Below are 16951 nucleotides of genomic sequence, written 5' to 3'. Positions count from 1 at the left end.
AACGAGGCAAGTCTTGCAGATAACAAATACAACATTGTTTCGGGGGGAGGGGGTTATATTGAAGGGGTGAGGGGTAAAATTTGTCCAAGGTGCTCAAAAAGTGCCGACTGTCTCAACACTTTTGGCGCTCATTGTAGCTGTGTCTGCCTTCATCATTCGAGGTGGAATTGACACAAAACACGTTTTGCCAAGGTATTTATTATTAACAGGAATCTATGAAACACTGATCTTTTTCTTGTCCTAAAGATAAATAAATTTGAAATACGGATAACACTTTATTTAGCCAGTCTGCAACATTAAAGGTTTGGACAATGATACAATTATTTTCTGAGTATGCCATAGAAAAATTATTAGACTATATACACAATGACATCAACTTGTCGCCAAGGTTTGGATGCTTACTATGGATACTAAATGGCTCATTACTTAGGCCCAGACTCAACATCAATGTTGCCACTTAAAATAGTTCTTGACCTACATTTGGCCTGCTCTGTGAAGGGTTTTATTTGATTTGGCAAACCAAGTGTGGCGCAGAGTTGACGACATGTTGTCAGTAGGTAATATCGTTCAATCAAACAGAACTCGTCAAAAAGTTGGCAAGCACAGTTAGGGGCGACATGGTGGAAATTACTGTAACAAAGGCTTAACAATTTCACATGTGCAGCATGAGAACATCCAAGCAACAATGGTTGGAAATTGAAAATCTTCATTTGAAATAGCCGAAGTTTAATAGCTGGGTACTTATTTTTTGTACAAAACATTGGATAACCAATAAGTTCTAAATATTAATCACAAATCAATAGGTAAATCAAAATTTCAAACCAAAGAGCTAGATGTTTTCAGAGGTTCCCCTTGTATGGCGGTCAAATATTAGACACTCCATTATTTGAAGACGTACAAATACAGCCAGGCGATACCCACAATTGATTTCATACACGTAGGCACTTCCTTTTGCCTATCAGATTGAGTCCAAGTTCAGGGCTGGTAAGGGAGGGTCGGTGGCTCTGCTGTACTTGGCATGTTTGATGAATTTTGAAATACCATTGGGTCTGGCTACTTTACGAGATGCTGTCTTGACTGGTCTTGATGGAGCAAGAAACTTGGTATGTCCACCTAACCCATCATAACCCCGCCGGAACACAGATGGGCCAGCTTGCTCTGTAGCCATTTTTGATTGTTGCTGTGAAGGCTTTAATGCTCCCCTGGTTGAAGAGGAAGCCACGCTGGTCGTCTTTACCAGTGACAATCCCATCCTGCATAGGAATGCAACAAAACAATGATCACCCATCAGAAAAAAGTTCCTGTGTGGCACTTCTGCGGGTTCTAGTTTTTGCGCCTTTTTTCATGATCCGCAAAAAAGTTCCCGCAAATAAAAATAACCGCAAAAGTTTATTCCATAGTGGAAACATCAGTATCATAGTATTCTTACATCTTAACTGTACACGTTGCAAACTGCAACAATACTAAAATAATGAAAGGACCATATTAGCTTGTTAAAGTAGTTTGGGTTTGAGGTTTATGAAGGCTACGACAAAAACCTCAAACCTCCCCAAAAAACGATGAAATAGCCCAATAGGACAACAGAAATCGAGAAAGGTGAGTACATTTTCTTTATTTTATTGAAAAGAAGGTAAAATTTTATTTCGTTGAGCGCTTTTATTCCACGTTAAAGACCTATTATAGAGCGCTCAAATCTCCAACGGCCTAAATTGTAACACAACACCGCGCACTTCAAGCAGTCACGTCCCACTCGATGCGCCTGGGGGGTACTCCCTATAATGGCCTATATGGGGAGGCACCGCCCGAAAGGGGTACCTTTTTCAGGCTTAAGGTATATGAAAGGGTAGGAATTTTACAAGTTTTGGTAAACGAAAGGGTATGGAAATCTGTCACTTAGGTATTCAAAAGGGCCTTTAATTAAAATATTTCGAACAGACGCAATGAAAATGACAAAAAAAATTCCTGTTCTAAGTCTATGCCAGGTCTTTTAGGTATATGAAAGGGGTACCCTTTTTCAGTAAAAAGGTATACGAAAGGGGTACAATTTCTGTCAAAAATGGTATATAAAAGGGTAAGGGGTCAGAGCTCGGGGCGGAGCCTCCCCGTATAAAACTTTTTTGAGTGCACCCCCGGGTCGATGCGCTTAAATAAATCACTTATATGCTTACATAAATCATTCATACGCTCGTATAAATCATTCATACGCTTACATAAATCGTTTATTCAATCAGTTTCTCGAATCGTGAGTTTGGGACGCCTGTGAACAGACGACACGAAGTCCTATTATCAATTAATCATAAGTATAACAAAATTCGAAGAAAAATTTAGACAAGCCAATCCTGTTGAGGATTTATCCTTACTATGACAAAAAAGCCATTTTAAAAACTGAAGGTTTTTAGGAATATCAAGTAGTATTAGTCACAATAAGGAACTAAAAAAAAGTGCGCGCATGCACAGCACGCGAACTTTGTTGTCAGACATCTTGTTAATTGGACACTATTATTGAACACTTTAGGTGAATTTTGTTGCCTCCAGAGGGTTTTGGCCCAGAGGCCAAAACCCGAGGAGGCATCATTGTAATCCGCGCGTATATATAGTATATATATAGTTTATACATGGTATACAGCTATTTCAATTAACATCGTCCGAAGAAAAAAAGCTTTAAGACAAGACCGATAGGTAGTATGGGTCAAAGAGGAGAGCAACTGCACGTGCTGAATACTAATGAGATATAATGACATGACAAACACGAATTTGCACGTTTTCTTTCTCTTCAGACCTGTATGAACAAGGTAATATTAGCTACACTAAAAAAGACTTTTCAAAAATCAAAGCTACTCAACAGTGAAAGCAAGCTACAGAAAAGGCCTCCTGAGAGAAAAACAAATTCATGAATATACAAACTTGTACAATACCAACAGGCCAATATGCATATTTCCAGTGAATACAGTCTATCTCCTGACAAGATTTACAAGATGATATGCGGCATCAAGAAAAGAAATTCGAAAGAGATCTCGAAATAATTATTTAAGACTCGCGGCAGGCCAAACCGGAAACCAGAAGAGAACGACTTTTAGAAGGTCCAGCGTTTGCCTTGACAAAGGTGAAAAATTCTTTTGGTATCCTTTCCTTTTTAAAAGTTGATCTTTCTCATGAAGCGCGATTTACGATAAGAAAGCCTTTGTCCAATACTGCGATTTACCAGGTACAAACTTCTTGAACGGAGAAAAGTTTTGAGGTCTTGATCAGTCCACCACCGGATGAAATTTACAAGATGATATGCGGCATCAAGAAAAGAAATTCAAAAGAGATCTTGAGATACATTGTGATTATTTAAAACTCGTGGCAGGCGTTTCCATTGACAGAGATGAGAAATTCTTTTGGCATCCTTTTCTTTTTCAAAATTGATGATTCTTATGTTATTCTTCATGCTTGGGCTCAGCCCAAATATATAGAAAACAGTTGGGTCGGCTCAAATGGTAATTTTCCCGGTAATTTTAAAACATTTTGCTGTTTCTAAAGTTTATCCTCGCTGAGATCTAGACTTGCCACAGTAAAGCGAGTTCGAGCCGCAAAGCGGCCCAGTGAGCGACGCAAGCCGCGATAGGTCCACCTTCGTCCCGGCGTGTCAAATTAATAAGGACGAAGGACTTTTCTAGTCTAGCTTTAGTCTAGCTGAGGACACTTACCATGTCAAGATACTGCTGTCGGGTTCTTGTAATTAAATTTACCGTATCATAAATCCTTCTGAATTTTGCTTAATTTCGTGTTGTTTTGTTTATTCACTTGACTTTAACTAAAACGCATGTCCTCCTTCCATCTTGATGTAGAAAAGGCCAGAAACCATTAGAAAACATAAGCCACCAGGGAGCATTTTCTCCATAAACATCCCAAACAGAACAATTAGTTTCCAATCAAATGTAGAAAAGGATTAACAGTACAGAAAAACTAATTAACACCGGGGGCAACCTAGTGTCAACTACTTCTAGTTGCAGTTATTATACCTAATCGTACCTTTTTGGTATGCTTCAGTGGCATATCAGGCGAGTTTGGTCGAGCCATGATCGTATTTTGGCCAGACGCAGTCGGGCCAAAATACCCATGGCGAGACCAAACGAGCCTGATATGCAGCCGAAGCGTACCAAAAAGGTACAATTAGGTATTTACCGTACCCAAATTTAGCCAAATATCCTGTTATATTTATCGCTCTGTTCAAGCCATGCTTGCAAGGTACGTACTGCAAATGTTTTGACTTGGTCTTCAACACTTTTACCAAGTTCCTCTATTGCCTTTTTTCCACTCGTTTGTTTAGAGTTTCATTCTCTTAATTTTCAAAATCAAAATTAAGCGAAAAATTTGGAAATTCCGACTCCATTTTTTCAGTCTGAATGTCTCAGTACTCGTCGGCAAACATCGCGCAATTGGCGAGCGCGCTCAAGTTTAGTTTTGGCGGGAAAGATGTTCTCTTTTTACGACCGCTAAACATCGCTAACTTTAAATTACGAAGTTCTGTTTTATTGGTAAAACCTCTTTTCAATTCATCGTACAGTAACACTACTTTACTTCAAAGTGACCGTGATATGGTGGCATATCAGGTCAGTGACTTGATATCATAGAATATCAGGACAGTAGATCGAGCTTCTGATTGGCTACTTGCAAATTTGGGTACGGTAATATACCTAATCGTACCTTTTTAGTACACTTTGGTGGCATATTAGGCGAGTTTGGTCGAGACCAAATGAGCCTGATATGCCACTGAAGCGTACCAAAAAAGGTGCAATTAGGTATTAGCCATACCCAAATTCAGAATTTAGCAAAAAATTCGGAAACTCTGACTCTATTGCTCCATCGCGCAAATGACAAGCGCGCTCGAGTTTTAGCGGGACAGTTTTTTACTTCTTTTCTGACTGGTAAACACTACCTAATCTTAAATTACGAGGTTCTGCTTTATTGGTCAAACCTTTTTCAATTCATTGTATGGTAACACTACTTTTATTACTTGAAAGTGTCTATGATATCGTGGGGTATCAGGTCAGTGACTTGATATCGTAGGAGATCAGGACAGTAGATCATGCTCCTTACTTGTGAATTTGGGTACGGTAAGTGCTCAAATCGGGATGTTGATAACCAATCACGCTCGAGAATTTTGTTATAGTTTTGATTAAAACAAATACTAGCCTTTGAATCGAGGCTTCGAGGGCTTATATGCTAGTTTTAAGAACATCAGGGCAACCATTAATCAAATAGTTCTGAGACAGAAACACTCTATCGTTTTTATTGTTCACCACTAAATTTTCTTCCTCATGTCAATTCAAAATGAGCATCTTAAATTAGTTTTTAATATTTTGGACAGTTTTCTCGGATGGCCATTATGAACACTATTACGTCACATGATCAATTTAAACCATGCAATCAGAATCAGAGACAATTTAGTTGTCAACTATGTTTATGTAGATTTCAAATGGCAAAATGAACTATGGAGGAAAATTCATTTGAGCTAGTTAGCACTGCGAATCCTTGGTTGGATAATGCTGAGACACAAAAGTATAACCCAGCGCTGGAAATAAGGTATATTTCAAGGCTATCATCATGAGCTTGAAATTATAAAAAACCCAAACATTTAAAAAAATTCTTTTAAAATAACGCATGACGAATGGAACTCCCCACTAAATATGCATGACGAAGAAATGTTTTCACATGTGCAGACCACGATACTTTGTTTTTTTTTTTGTCCCCTTTATTTACAAAATACTGCAGAATACCCTTATTAGGCCGGTGCATTTGCAGGAAGGAAGATACACTCTTTTTTCTATAAGAATATATTTTATAAGAATATCGAGGCTGAAATTTGCAACATTTTAAGAATACTTCAAGAATAAATCCAAGGCCGAGATTTTGAAAGAATATACTTTTGTGTGTTGACAATTTGTAAATACACTGTAAATACAATACAATAATATGGTTTCATATAAACTGAATAAAATTCTTCCTTTCTTTAAGTGGCAAAACTACCAAAAAACAACAAAAGCAGCACTAGCCGTATGTTTGATGCTATTTTTGCAAGAAGGTTTATGCCAAACACCTCTGTTTGATACACTAATACATTCTAAAACGGAAAATATGTCAGAAGCTACACTGTAAGAATATTCACAAGAATATTTTCAGCCTACAATTGGCAGAAAAATATGACTACCGGTATTCAGCCTGGGCTGGAAAAACAATATTCTTAATATAAAGAAAAGTATGTAGAAAGAAAGGGAGAGAGAGAAGGAGGCAGTAAAAAAAATAGTGTTCTTACTCCTCTGCAATGCTCCTTAGTTCATTGTTGGCTTCCGGAATTCTGGGCTTTGGAGATGGTGTCTCGGATATAACAATATTTTCTGAATCCTCAGCAGGACAGCTCAGCCTTGGCCTCTTAATGTCCATCGGTGCTGGACTACAAAGAACATTGGTAAAGATATTATAACACAAAATAAAGACCAACAGAAGTGTGTGCCTTTTACATCGACACCAGGTAAGGTACAGTAAAATCCTGTGAGTACGAACCTGCATTTTTCCAGGTTAGCCTAAACATGTGAACTTACATGGTGTGTCTAACTAGTGAACTGTGTCTAACTGGCGAAGAGGTTTGGAAATACTTTTATAATGCACTATGCAGATAAGCAACAACTCTAAATAGAACCTTTACACTTGATTTGATGTATTTTATCAATATATACAGTCAACTCTCTCTAAGACGGACACCTCCAGGACCGGCCGCAACTGTCCGTCTTAGAGGGCTGTCCGCCTTGTAGAGAGTCGAGGTAACATGACACCAGTCATTCTGAGATAATAAAGCTAAACCTTTGCACAATGCAACAAACATTTGCAACAAGACTAAAATAATAAAAGGAGTGTATTTACTTGTTAACGCAAAAGTTGAGAGCTTCTACAAACTGTAATACTGAAAGTAGAAACGACCTCTTTAGTGTCCATACACTTAAGCAGAGAAGTAATCTGCTAAAGCGTCATTGTTTTTGATCAGTAAGCTTGGTACACACGTATCCTTAGGCCGCTGAATAACGTTGCTTTAGGTCGATACGATAAAACATGATAAAAACACTACTTAAGTGTCCGTTGTCCGTCTTAGAGAGGTGTCCGTCTTGTAGGGAGTTTTGTTACAGTAAAATGACTGAAAAACGGCAGGGACCATCAGCAGGTGTCCGTCTTATAGAGGTGTCCGTTAAGAGAGAGTTGACTGTATTCAATAATTGCTATTTATTGGCTTGTAAAAGAGTGCAAATGTTAAATCTAAACGTTGAATCATGCAATCTTTGTGAAAGGCAGTTTTTAAATTTGCTTTCGTCATGGCTCAGTAGAGTACACCAAGGTTACGTTCCTCTTCAAACTATGAGAGTCCTTGAGAAGTGCTCAGTTCCACACCTTCTAAAGGCATTCTATGACCGTTGTCAGAAAGAGGATGAAAGACTTCATTCCTATTCCCATGCACTGAGGGATCTGCAGACAATGACACAAAAGAAAAGCCTGAAGTGCAGCAACAACCACCATGACCTGTGGATATACTTCACTCTCACACCCAGATGTTTCATTCCTCAATGCTTACAAAGATGCCATTTGCTGGGCTGAAGAAGATGAGAAGTCCTGTGGACCTTGCCCCAAGATGGTGACATACCAGGAAACAACCACCCCCACAAACCCCCTTGTTGGCCACAACATTGGAGCAGATTATGAAGGCAATTCATAAATACCTCAAGACTGCTGGCTGATGGAAGGCAGTTTAAGCAGCCAACCTGCAGACCATACAGTACCAAGAAGTGTTTTCAGTGTGGAGTAGCACGGCATTTTGTAAGGAACAGTAATGCAAGAAATCGCCCCTCACCCCCAAGAAACTTTACTTCACTACCCCATCTAAGCCATTAAACTAGCCCCCCTGCTGCTGAGAGTCAGGTGACAGGAAGAAACAGTACCCTGCAGTTACCTGGAATTGCCCTTGAAAGAGCAATTGGAAGTTGCCCAATCACTACTGTGAGGCTGGGGGGAGTACAAATATGATGTCTCTTTGACTCCAGATCACAAGCCTCATTCATCACTGAAAGTTCCTTTAATCAGCACTTCTACCCTAGAGGGGGCAACCTGCTGGACGCAAACAAGCGGCTTACTCTCACTGCTACCAATGGTCTGGAAATACTGTACATTGGTTACCTGGAACTTGACCTGGAAGCATTAGGAGTGACAATTCCCCAGAGAGGTATCCTTGTGGTTTGAGACCACCTGACCTGCAGCCAAGAAGCCACAAAGAGGCTGTGCCAGGACTAGAGATGAACATTATCCAGAAAATGAATTAAGCAAACATGGAGCAAATTTGAGCAAGCACTCTACAAGCTGTAGATAAGGCGGCAACATCAGTAAGGGGATTTGCAAAAGTTCCAGGCAAAAGCGACGTCTGGATCCCAGCTGGATCAATCACAACTGTGGATGCCACTGGCTATAGAGGCTCCCTGCCTGGAGAAGATGACTGTATTCTTGTGGAAACCCTGAGGAACATGTCACACCGTAGAATCACAAACACCCTCACATCAGTCAGTGGTTAATGTGTTTAGGTAAACAACGCTAATATTTAACAAGTTGTATGGCTCTGCCCACATGAAAGGATTGGGGTCATGCACGCAGTCACTAAAGTGAGGAAGGTGACCAGGCAGCCAACTTTATACAAGTCTCTGCCAATGAGGCAGTCATTAAGCATGAAGACAAGGAGACCCCCATGAGTGAGGACCCTCCGAAACCTATCCCCCAGCCACATCCTTTTTTTCTAAGGATTTACACTGCAGCGCTGAACAGCAAGCCTAAGTGAATGACCTACTGTCCAAATACAAAGACATGTTCATGACAGATGATGATGAACTAGGTTACACTGAGACAGTGAAGCATTAAGTTTTCGCAACAAATGAAATCCCTGGAAATCCGCCTTTTTGTAGAATATCCCCTAGTCAACATCAAGAGGCCATGGAACACATCCAGAAGCTTCTTAAACAAGGAATCATCCGTGAGAGCCACAGCCCCTCCTCTTCACCAATAGTGCTGCTACAAAAGAAAAACGGAAGCCTCTGTATGATTGTGCATCAACTATCAAAGAATGCAAAAAACTATTAAAGATGCTTACCGTCTGCCTTGAATCCAAGAATCATTTGATGCATTATAAGGAGCAAGTTGGTTCTCCACCCTCGACTTGCCAAGGGGATTTAACCAAGTTGCTGAAGATGAAGAAGACAAGGCCAAGACTGCATCCGGTGCCATTCGGTCTCTGCAATGCACCTGCAAGTTTTTCCAGGCTTATGCAAGCCTGCCCTAATGAGTAAATCTTCCAAATTTTACTTGTCTACTTTGATGACATCTTGATTCTCTCAAACATTTGAAGAACACCCACAGAGACTGGAAATGGTCCTCGACCATTAATAATAATAATATTAATAATAATAATAATAATAATAATAATACGTATGAAAAGTACTCAGTAAAGTTTGTATTTCAATTATTAAAAAAATAATAAGAAGAATAAGAATACACTTGGAGATGACTTGGCAGATGTACAATTGGATGAAATAGATGCCATGTGTTCCATCCGAGTTCCAGTTGAATTAAGAGAGGTGTTGGCAAACAGCACTGATCAAGTCCAACCCAACAGAAGCACCCCTGAAACAACATTTAAAAGCTTACCCTCCCACAGTCCAGCCCAGTTAAGAGATAAAACCCTTTTGAAGAAAGAAAAACCAGTCCCTTTCGTTACCTAACGTAAACAGTTCTTAAACCTTCAAAAGAAGATGTTACCCCTTTTACATTAAGCAGGTCTGCCTTCTGCATATCTCAAGGGGAGTTCCACAGGGGTTCATGTTAGGGCCCTACTAATTAACATTTTTCTTAATGACTTATTCTACTTCATCGTGGGCAGAACTATCAAACTATGCTGACAATAACCAGCTCTACTTCTCTGACATTAACCCAGCTAAGGTTGAATGTGAACTCAATAAAGAGCTTGCTGTAGCCTGTATTGGTTAAGAGATAACAAGATGACTCTCAACCCTGAGAAGTGCAAGGTGCTTATTCTCTCTAGCAACAATCTTGCTCACATATCTTTATATGCAGACGGATAACTTATTCCTTGTGTGAAAGAGATTGAATTGTCAGGAGTTGTTATAGACGATGCGTTAAACTTTAGCACACACACCTCTTTACCTCTAAGATAAGGAAGAAAGTAGCAAACAACTTGACGTTATTTGTAGATTACAAAATGTTTTGTCTTCCTTTTTCTAAGTTATGGCTGTATAATTCCTTTGTGATGTCTTACTTCACCTGTTGTTCTTGGATATGGCATAATTGTCTTAAGTCAGACAGCGACAAACTAGAGTAGCTTCACAAAAGAGCCCTACATCCATTACATCTAAAAGGGCAGGTCTTCTAGCTTCGCTTCTCTATGCAGCTGGACTGGCTACATGCTAAGTGAAGGTCGCATCCAAGATACACTTATTATAATATTCAAATGCCTTAATAACACAGCACCTGAATATCTTAAGGACATCTTGTGTCAGGGACAATATCAAGAACTTGAGAGGTATATACTAGGCAGATTTTTTGCAATGCTGTGCACAGATAGATAGTTTCTTTTTGTGAATTAAATTAATTAATAAAAAAGTATTAAATTTTAATACTTTTTTATTAATTAATTTTTTGTTCTGTATATTTACAAATTTGTATTCATTTTCTCAACATAATAGCATGTTTGCTAGGGGCCTAGTCAGCCCCTATCAGCTCCGAGGGTAAATTAATTTTAATGATTGATTGATTGATTGTCATTGGTTGCTTTCACTACAATTGTCCAAACAACCGAAGACCCACACCCAAAGTGAGGAGAAGGGAGACAAAAGACACCTTAACGTTACTGAATCTCTCTTCATAACCTCAAAGAGAACATTCTCACTAGCTAACACAGTAACATGGGGCATGAAAGCACAGAAAGAACACTACATCTGATCAGAGACTGCTGCTACTGGCCCGGAATGCACAATGATGTGGAAATATGGATTAAGAAGTGTGAAAGTTGTATCTTAGACAAGGAAGCACTACCACGGCCATGTGTCCGACTGACACCTCCTTGCCACCAATCCCCTGGAAGTTCTTGCAACTGACTTTACACTACTTTAGCCAGCTACTAATGGTAGAGAGAATGTTGTGGTAATGATTGATGTCTTAACCAAATTCCCCCATGCAGTGCTGACCACTTGCAAGGACCTAAAGTAGGTACTCTGTTACATAGCTGTTCCAGCCCACGGTGATGGACCAGCAAAGAGAGTATGCCGCACCCTTATGAGACCATGCCTTAAGGTATAGAAATACAACCATGTTCAGAAATTGATCCGGTTGAACGGCCCAACCCACCAAACACATGATCCCATTCTAGAGAACCTGATCCCGCAGGCGAAGATGATGATTTAATTGTGATGAGAAGGCCTCCCTTCCCCATAGTAACCCCATTGTTGCAGCACCTCCATAACCCTATGAGCCTGCAGATCCAGTATTACTAGTTGCTGAAACAAATCTTCCAGGAGAAGTAGCAGGGCCAGTGAACCTGCATATCTAGTACCACTAGCTGAAGCAGAGGATAGCACAGTTACACCTTCAACCATGGTTCAACCATATGACTTCTCCCGCCATCAGTGCATTATATATTTTAACAGGAAAGAAAGTTAATTAGTTTTGGCATGTGTAATTTGACGCCATCAAGTTTCTCTAACCTATTGTTATAAAAGAGCATGTCTGTATTCTGTGGTAAAGCAAAGATTGTGGCTTACCTAGCTAGCTACGGTTGAAAAATCGAATTGTTAAAAACAGGATGTCAGCCATGAGTTTCTTTGAAGTCCTTGTTTATTGTGTTTAAGTCTGGTATACAAACTGGTATATAAACCCACCGCATGGTAATTCACACACAAAGTATTGCCATTGGTTAAATGAACAGAAGCAAGTACTTTTAGAGTTCTCTCCTAGCTTGGAGTGGCACTGTTGCTATTGCCAGTTTCTCATTGTGTTGGTTTTGGCTTATAAATTTGACATACCTTATTATAGGAAATTAACGCATCATGAAATTAACGCGAATAAGACAAATTTGCATTAATTAAAGTCGCGTTTATTATTGTTAACGTTAATTTCCGCAACGTTTATTAAGTGGAGCGTTAATTTCCATGACCTTAATTTCCATTATTTTTGCCCCAATTTCTCGTTACAGCCCAGACGTTCTTGATTTAAAGGAAAAATCATTATTTTATCAGGGTTGCATCTGCCGCTATCACTGATATTGCGAAGAACACTCGAAGTGGGAAAAGTACCATGAACATTGTTTGCGTTTAAGATTATACGCCAACAAGTGTTGAAATAAACCTGTTCCTGTTGTGTACGTCGCGTTAATTTCCTTCACTTTGAAATTTTACCCCCACTTTCGCGTTAATTTCCTTTATTGGGAAGTAATTTTTCCTTCCATTGGTGTTAATTTAAGTCGCGTTAATTTCCAATACCTTAATTAACACAAGTGTTAATTTCCTTTAATAAGGTAAATGACATCTCATTGTGTTGGTTGCTACCTCAATCACTCGCACAGCACAGTCACACAAGGGTACTGCATGACCTTATAAGATGGCTTGTAATGGTTAAACACTCCTGTCTTTGGTATTTTATTGCAGCTACACCAATAATGTTGAGGAAATATTTATAATTTACTGTCATTGATTTCAATTTTGATGTTGTTTATTACTGGTCTACAGTAAACATTTTTCAGCCAAGCCATGTGGCCCATACAGCCAGAGCTTATACCGGTTTCCGTAGCATTAAGCTACTAGAAGTATTGCTACTCCCCCCTGGATGGGATGCTAGTCCATCGCAGGGTTACCACCCAGCCACACCATAGGGCTACCTCTCATAGAATGCCAAAAACAGGAATGTTGAAGGTTGCATTAAATTTACCAGTGCAAAAACAATCATTAAAAACAATAAACTGTACAAACCTCTCTCTTATAAGGCGACCAATAGCACTACTTCGTGGACTCGGGGATGCAAATGCACTCTCCATGGCTGTTAATTTCTTTTTATAACTCTGGTAAAGTGTATTCAAGATGTGAACACAAAGTGAATATAAAAAGTAACTACATAGCTACATGTTGGCTTGGCAAGCAAGTAGGTAGGTTTGTAGGTTCATACAGTAACTAAGTAAGTGATGGAGTAAGTAACCGATATTTATAGTAGTATCAATGTTAATAAGTGACTTAGTAGAAAATCATTGGAATTGCGTGGTAACACTTTACTAATACGCTTTACTTTAAGTTCTAACATTTCTCTTCCCTCCCTTATTATCAGTTTGTTTTTAGTAATACCGTAGTTATTGTTCTTTATATTTTCTTTGTGTTTCTACTCATTTTCATGCTAAAATTACAAAGTATATTTATATTCTCAGTTTTTTTAACTGAAGATGGGTGTTGTAATTTAATGAATGTTTCTTAAATTTAAAAGATCTGTCATCCCTTGGAAAAATCTAGCTTGCTTGTTGCCCACATTTAAAAAAAAAATGTTTGATATCAATATATTATCTACACCCCATCTTATCCAACAACCCCATTTTTCACCAACGGTCACCATTTGATGCAGTTAAATGCAAGTTAACGGAGTTAACAACAAAGAGCGTCAGTGTTCCCTCGTGCTCAGCGGTGTTTTGGATATGCCCCTGCGCCAGGGCTCCCTGTGCTCTGGATTTCAGACGTGTGTTTTGAGTGTTGGCCAGGCCAGTGGAGCGTTTGCTGGAATTTTAGCGTTTAGTCTGTTCAACCCCTTCCCTCCCTCCCTTTCCACTGTTTAATCATAATCAGTGTGATGGGTGCGTGTCCTTCTCCTTTCTGCGCGGGGGCTCACGGCTGGGTTGCCAGGATTTCCCAGCCATGGGAGCAGTCTCCATCTAGGAGCTGGCTGCCAATAGTGGAAGCTCATGGATGTCCCAGGCACCCAACCTCCATTTAGCGATGCAGTTACAAGTTAACATTTTATACATAGGCAAAATATCAGACTTTACGTCATACACCTTAAGTTCAATCCATGCTGCTGCAAGGTGGGGTAAGGTATAGTGGGAGGTAAATCTTCTCACGCTGCTCGCCTGGATCTATTTGGAAACATGCTGGCTAAAAAGACCCTGGTGAAGCAGCCGGGTCAAATTGTCCCACCAGTGGATTCAAATTATTACAGAAGTTGAGCAGGGGCTTAATAGAGGGCGATCCATTCTCTATTTTCCAATTGCCCATAATGCACTTTGTTTGCCCCCCAAATTTTGCATAAACTATTGTTTTGGAAATATGCAGTCCTCCCAAGAGAATTTGAAAACAATAGTTTATGCAAAATTTGGGGGGCAAACAAAGTGTATTATGGGCAATTGGAAAATAGAGAATACAGCATATCAGTTAGGGTACAAATAAAGAAATAATTTAAAGTGGACTTTTTGATGTTTAAGTGCTGTTTAGTGACACATTCTAGGCCTAATGTCTGTGCTTTTCCCTGCGGAAGGATTATTTAAGTCTCCCTTAATGCCATTTCAGACTGCAAATTAATTACATTAGACTGGAGCATCACAACGGTTCATGTGAAATAGCTGGTTTTATTATTAAAAGCCAAACAAGCAACGCCCCTGTGAAAAACAAAACAAAACAAAAGCATCTTGTGTATTGTGTTACGGTTGTAAAGAAAAGCGCAAGGAACACCAGGGAAGGACCACAAGTGGTGTTTCAATGACTGAACTGTGGCTGTGAGTAAAATAAAGCAAAGCAAACATGCAAAAATAAATGTAAAAAGCCGACATTTCAGCATCTTCATAAAACCATTATCAAGACTGAGTTACAATAAAATATGTGATGTGTTTTCGTCTGTAGATTTACATACTGATTCCTCTCTCCTCCTCTTCCAGATACCACACCCAATATGGCCGCCATCCTGGGGGAGGTAACATTTTTATTAGGGTTCCTCACCGGGGGTAGTATATTTTAGTTGCAGTATGTCAGCAAAATGGCTGCTACATCATGTCTAGAATCGGTTCTGAGGTTATGGGATGTACAAGCAGAATCGACAAGACTGTATTCAGATGCCAGCATGGGAATGTGGAAAATTTTGTTGTTCACACAAAGATAATAGTCTTATTTAGACTGTTTTGTTGTGTGGCGAATGGGAAATTCAACAAGCAAAGGAATCAATTAGGAAACTTCTGGCAGCTGAAACTCTTAAGAGGCTGTCTTTCTTAAAAACACCCACTCAAATTCGCATCAAAAATAATTTTGCCTGAAACTCTCGCAACTGAAAGACTTTACCGAGGCTAAAACTTAACCGGTTTGGTTTGATTCAAAATGATTTTCTGGCCGTGTTAGTAGCCATCAAATATTTTGCCTCTTCGGGACCCACCACAACGTCTGAAAAATTAGAAAAATAGGCATTTTTTGAGCCGCTGTCAAATATTTTATTTGCATCAAACACCGACAATTTTTATATCAAATTGTTTATAAACATTTCTAGTTTTCTTAGAAAGTAGCAACTTTCCCCTTGATTTATCTGGGAATGCAAAATGAAGGATATAATGACCACTACTGATCGGCATCGAACGGAGGTTGAAAAACGGCCTTGATCTAGAAGTGAATATGTAAATTTTGGGACGTAGCTGATAACTCTACTCTACACAGTCGAAAAGTGTAGTCCTTTATTTGCTAAAATATGCAAAATCACATGTGCGTTTTCAGTATTTCAAAAGTTATGACCGTTTGTATCAGCACATGTGCGAGTAATGACGACAATATAAGCGGAAATGTCATTATTACTTGCACATGTGCTGATACCAGGTTGAAAGCTGTCAAAGGCTGAAAGCTGTCAAAGTCGGCGAGAGCTTAAAAATTTATTAATGTACCAGAAAACGACAAGGAAGTTCGAGAAAACGACAACCTTCTGGCAGAGGTTCTCCGAAAGGAAGGTTTCTTTTACAGGTTACATTCCACAGGTCACCATGCCACTGATAAATAAACAGGCGAGACTAAGTGTTCTAGCCCAAGAAAACATGTTGGATAGTAGTTTTGGGCTAGGAGACTGTGTTTAGCTTGTTTATGCATTAGTAGCAGGGTGACCATGCTGTAATTGTGACCTGTGGAATGTGACCTGCGCAATGGATCTCTCTTCTTTTGCGCTTGCACTCACAATGCCCAGTAGATTTTCGTAACGAACACCCATCAGGAACCTTTGCGGAGGAGAGAGTACTGACTTTGTCTGGGTGAAAGTATGTGGCTAAGGAATTTTTATGATTGTTATTGTTATGCACATCTAGAGACTTTAAAACTGATATTTAAACACAACGCACATATAATTGTAACTCAGTCTTGATAATGGCGTCTTGAAGATGCCGAAATGTCGCTTTTTACAACATAAAACATCATAATTTTAATTGTTGAGTAGCCATAGTCAGGAGATGACTACAATTCACTACAATTTTTGAATACTGGTAAAAATGATCAGCTCCATTGCATTCTACACTTGTCTATCCTTTGAGTCTCTCCAAAATGGGAACAATTAAGAGGACTGATTTTTACATTCAGGCAATAATATTATCATACTGTAACTGTCAAGTGTATCAATTGGAAAACAACCACTGAATTTACTTGCAGTACAGAGTAAAATTTCAGTATTACTGTTTACATATTAAGTACAAAACATCTTATTTATAGCTTACAGCATTTTCTTTTTCCAGTCTTCTGATGTCTTCTTCTGCCATTTTAAGATGATCTTGACATTTTGTCAGCTCTATTTCCTTGTAGGTTGCCTAAGAAATTAAAAAAATCTGTTCATATGTAATAATTAACATGCTGAAATACTCACATACTCAAATATTTACAGCATTAAA

General features: G+C 39.1%; 1 protein-coding gene across 1 annotated transcript in view; it reads right to left on the bottom strand.

The window, feature by feature from the left end:
- Positions 1 to 178: 178 nt before the first annotated feature.
- LOC144658795 (E3 ubiquitin-protein ligase TRAIP-like) overlaps positions 179 to 16951 on the bottom strand; it is a 61316-nt gene continuing 44543 nt past the window's right edge. Inside the window, exons 11-14 of the mRNA XM_078519280.1 lie at positions 16781 to 16870; positions 13047 to 13135; positions 6299 to 6436; positions 179 to 1253 (exon numbers count right to left, since the gene is read on the bottom strand). Of these exons, the coding sequence (XP_078375406.1) occupies positions 959 to 1253; positions 6299 to 6436; positions 13047 to 13135; positions 16781 to 16870 (612 nt within the window). The 3' untranslated portion in view covers positions 179 to 958. The remainder of the gene's footprint in view (positions 1254 to 6298; positions 6437 to 13046; positions 13136 to 16780; positions 16871 to 16951) is intronic.

The sequence above is a fragment of the Oculina patagonica genome, chromosome 6 (genome assembly GCF_052425735.1).
Source record: "Oculina patagonica isolate OP01 chromosome 6, crgOcupat, whole genome shotgun sequence".
Taxonomy (NCBI): Eukaryota; Metazoa; Cnidaria; class Anthozoa; order Scleractinia; family Oculinidae; genus Oculina; species Oculina patagonica.
This window is presented reverse-complemented; position numbering and strand designations above follow the sequence as displayed.